This window comes from Hyaena hyaena, unplaced genomic scaffold, assembly GCF_003009895.1.
Source record: "Hyaena hyaena isolate Hyena2069 unplaced genomic scaffold, ASM300989v1 scaffold_67, whole genome shotgun sequence".
NCBI lineage: Eukaryota > Metazoa > Chordata > Mammalia > Carnivora > Hyaenidae > Hyaena > Hyaena hyaena.
This window is the reverse complement of record NW_024080699.1, coordinates 2,965,238-2,967,977: the sequence shown is the minus strand read 5'-3', so window position 1 is coordinate 2,967,977 and position 2,740 is coordinate 2,965,238. Positions and strand designations below refer to the sequence as shown.

General features: G+C 60.5%; 1 protein-coding gene across 1 annotated transcript in view; it reads left to right on the top strand.

The window, feature by feature from the left end:
- CCDC88C (coiled-coil domain containing 88C) overlaps positions 1-2,740 on the top strand; it is a 131,311-nt gene extending 128,571 nt beyond the window's left edge. The window contains exon 30 of the mRNA XM_039232513.1: positions 455-2,740. Within this exon, the coding sequence (XP_039088444.1) occupies positions 455-1,477 (1,023 nt within the window). The 3' untranslated portion in view covers positions 1,478-2,740. The remainder of the gene's footprint in view (positions 1-454) is intronic.

Genomic DNA, 2,740 nt, shown 5'->3' with positions numbered 1-2,740 from the left:
GAGAGAGAGAGAGACAGCGTGAGCAGGGGAGGGTCAGAGAGAGAGGGAGTCACAGACTCTGAAACAGGCTCCAGGCTCTGAGCTGGCAGTCAGCACAGAGCCCGATGCAGGGCTCGAACCCACGAACCATGAGATCATGACCTAAGCGAAAGTCGGACGCTTAACCGACTAAGCCACCCAGGCGCCCCGTCTGGATGTCTGTCTTGTTTGTGAAGTTAGGGGGCTGCCGGAGTGGCGTCTGGGGTTCTCTCCCTGGTGTTCTGTGTAGCCCGCTCCCCATCCTGACCAGTGTGTGTGGTGGGGGTGACGTTCTGCCTCAGGCCTAGCAGGAAGCAGGAAACCTGAGTCCTGGCCACCTGGGCCGCCCAGGGGGATGCCCTGGGGTGGGGACGGCTGTCCCGGCACCTGCCTGGGCCTTATGCCCACTTCTCCCTGCTTCCTCCCTTCTCTGTAGGACGCTCCCAGTCTCCAGGATGACCTGCTGACCGACTACTTCAGAAAGGCCAGCGAGCCCCCAGCCCTTGGAGGCCAGCCGGGACCACCTGCCAGGAAAGAAGGGGCCAAGATGCCCACCAGCTTTGTGGCCCCGACCATCAAGATGCCTGTCAACAGCCCTGAAGGGAAGTTGTTGAAGCCTGGACAGTATGTGAAGCCAAACTTGAGACCTGCGGAGTCCGAGGCCCTGCCCAGTGCCCCCCCGCGGCAGGCCCAGCCTCCCCAGAGCCTGTCTCTGGGCAGACCCCGGCAGGCCACCATGCCCCCGACGTCCCACACACCGGCCAGCCGGAGTGCGTCCCTGAGCCGGGCCTTCAGCCTGGCCTCGGCCGACCTCCTCCGGGCCAGCGGGCCAGAGGCTTGCAGACAGGAGGCCCCTCAGAAGCTGGGGGTGCCTGACCCTTCAGGGGGCAGAGAAACAGGCAGCCATGTCCTGCGAAGCCTCACGCCCCCCAGCTCCCACGGCCTGGCCCGGGAGCGGCCCCCACTTGCGGGAAAGACCGGCGGTAGCTGCGGTCAGGGCCCTGCCCCCCGCAGCCGGCCCCCGGACACGAGGCGCTTCTCACTGGCCCCCCCGAAGGAGGAGAGGCTGGCCCCCCTGCAGCAGTCGGCCACGGCCCCGGCCATCGCCTCAGGAGGTGGCGGTGCCTGCAGCAGCGGCCCCCAGCCCCAGCACTTCCCCCCGGCCGCTGCGGCCCTGGCCACCAGGACCAAACCCCAGACGCCCCCCCACTCCGGGGAGGCGGCCACCATCGCCCCCGTCCGGGGTGCGCTCGGCCTCTCAGACGGGGATGGGGTCCCTAGGCAAGGCCACGGCGAGGGCCTCCCTGCCAAGAGCCCAGGTAGGTCCCCCGATGCGGCCCCGCACACCAGCCGGGCCCCCGAGGACTCGAGCCGTGGCAGCAGCTTGAAGAGCACGCCGGCGTCCCCCGAGCCTGGCGGGGACCAGCAGACGGTGTGGTACGAGTACGGCTGCGTGTGACTCCTCTGGACCAGCAGCTCCTGAACCTTGAAACTACTGACTTCCCACCCCCCGACGGTGCCGGCCTCTGCCCGCCTGTGGGGGCAGGAGAGGGCTCTGGGATGACAGCTGCGCCTGTGTCTCTCCTGCCTGTCTTGTTACTGAAAACACTGTGCCAAGCCCTGCGATGGCCACACTCCCAGGTGTGCGTCTTCTGTAGCTTTCCAGTAGCTGGTCTTTTGAACAGATCCACTTCACGGGGACACTCAGGATGCAGCGACAGCCATGAAGCAGATACTGAGTGTGACCCGGTAGAACACTCAATTTGCAACTTGTCGACCTCTCTTTAAGTGCGAGCATGTGTGTCTGCGTGTGCGCAGATACACTTCCGCGTGGCCAAGCCCTTGTGGCTCTGGAAACTCCATTCCCTTTCCCCAAAGCCATTTGGTCCTAGGAGTCATCCAGACTGGCCAAACTACAAGGAGCTTGAGGATCTTGGGGGAACCCCAGAATTAGGCTTGCTGCTGGAAATCAGGAGTGTTGCCGCGTCTTTCCTGGGGTCCCGAGCAATCCCCTTTCATCCCAGGGCTAAGGCGGCCTTCTAGGCATGTGGCAAGTGGCCTCAGGCTTTGGCCACCCATCTCCCTGCAGCTGGCTCCTGGGCTCCCCACAGGGGCCTCTGGGGGCCACACTGAGACCTGCCTTCCCTGGCTCACTTCTCTACAAACACTGGATCTGCCAGGTGTCGGGGGCTGCGGCTGGGGCCGAGAGAGGGCCCGGCCCCAGCCCTGACCTAGCAAGTGCACATAGCACATGGAGGGGAGGTGTGTGCGAGGGTGGGGTACAGCCTCTCCACTTCCCCAGTCTCGGATGAGATATTGATTTATTATTTCTGAATAATATCTTTGTGGTAGAAACCAAATTTCTTTTAATATATTACGTATGTATGTGCACACTCCTGTGAAATCTGTGTTCTTTGAGGGGGATCTATTTATGTTCCATTGGGAGTCCTTCCTTTCCATCAGGAATCTTACCTGCTGCTTTTGTGTAATTTGGTCAGGTTCCTGATGCTTTTTGTTTTCTGTTTAGTAAAGGTGCTCTTTCTGGGATATACTAAACTTGGTGATTTTTTTTCAAGGTTCATTTTTTTTCTTTTGATTTAATCTGAGGAAAAAATGGGAATGTTAACAAGATCAGTTTTAGGAGTGCTTTGGGTTGTGTATCAAATAGCCATTCATTCTGGAACACGCGGACAGGATTGTAATAAAATGAAATGGCATAGAA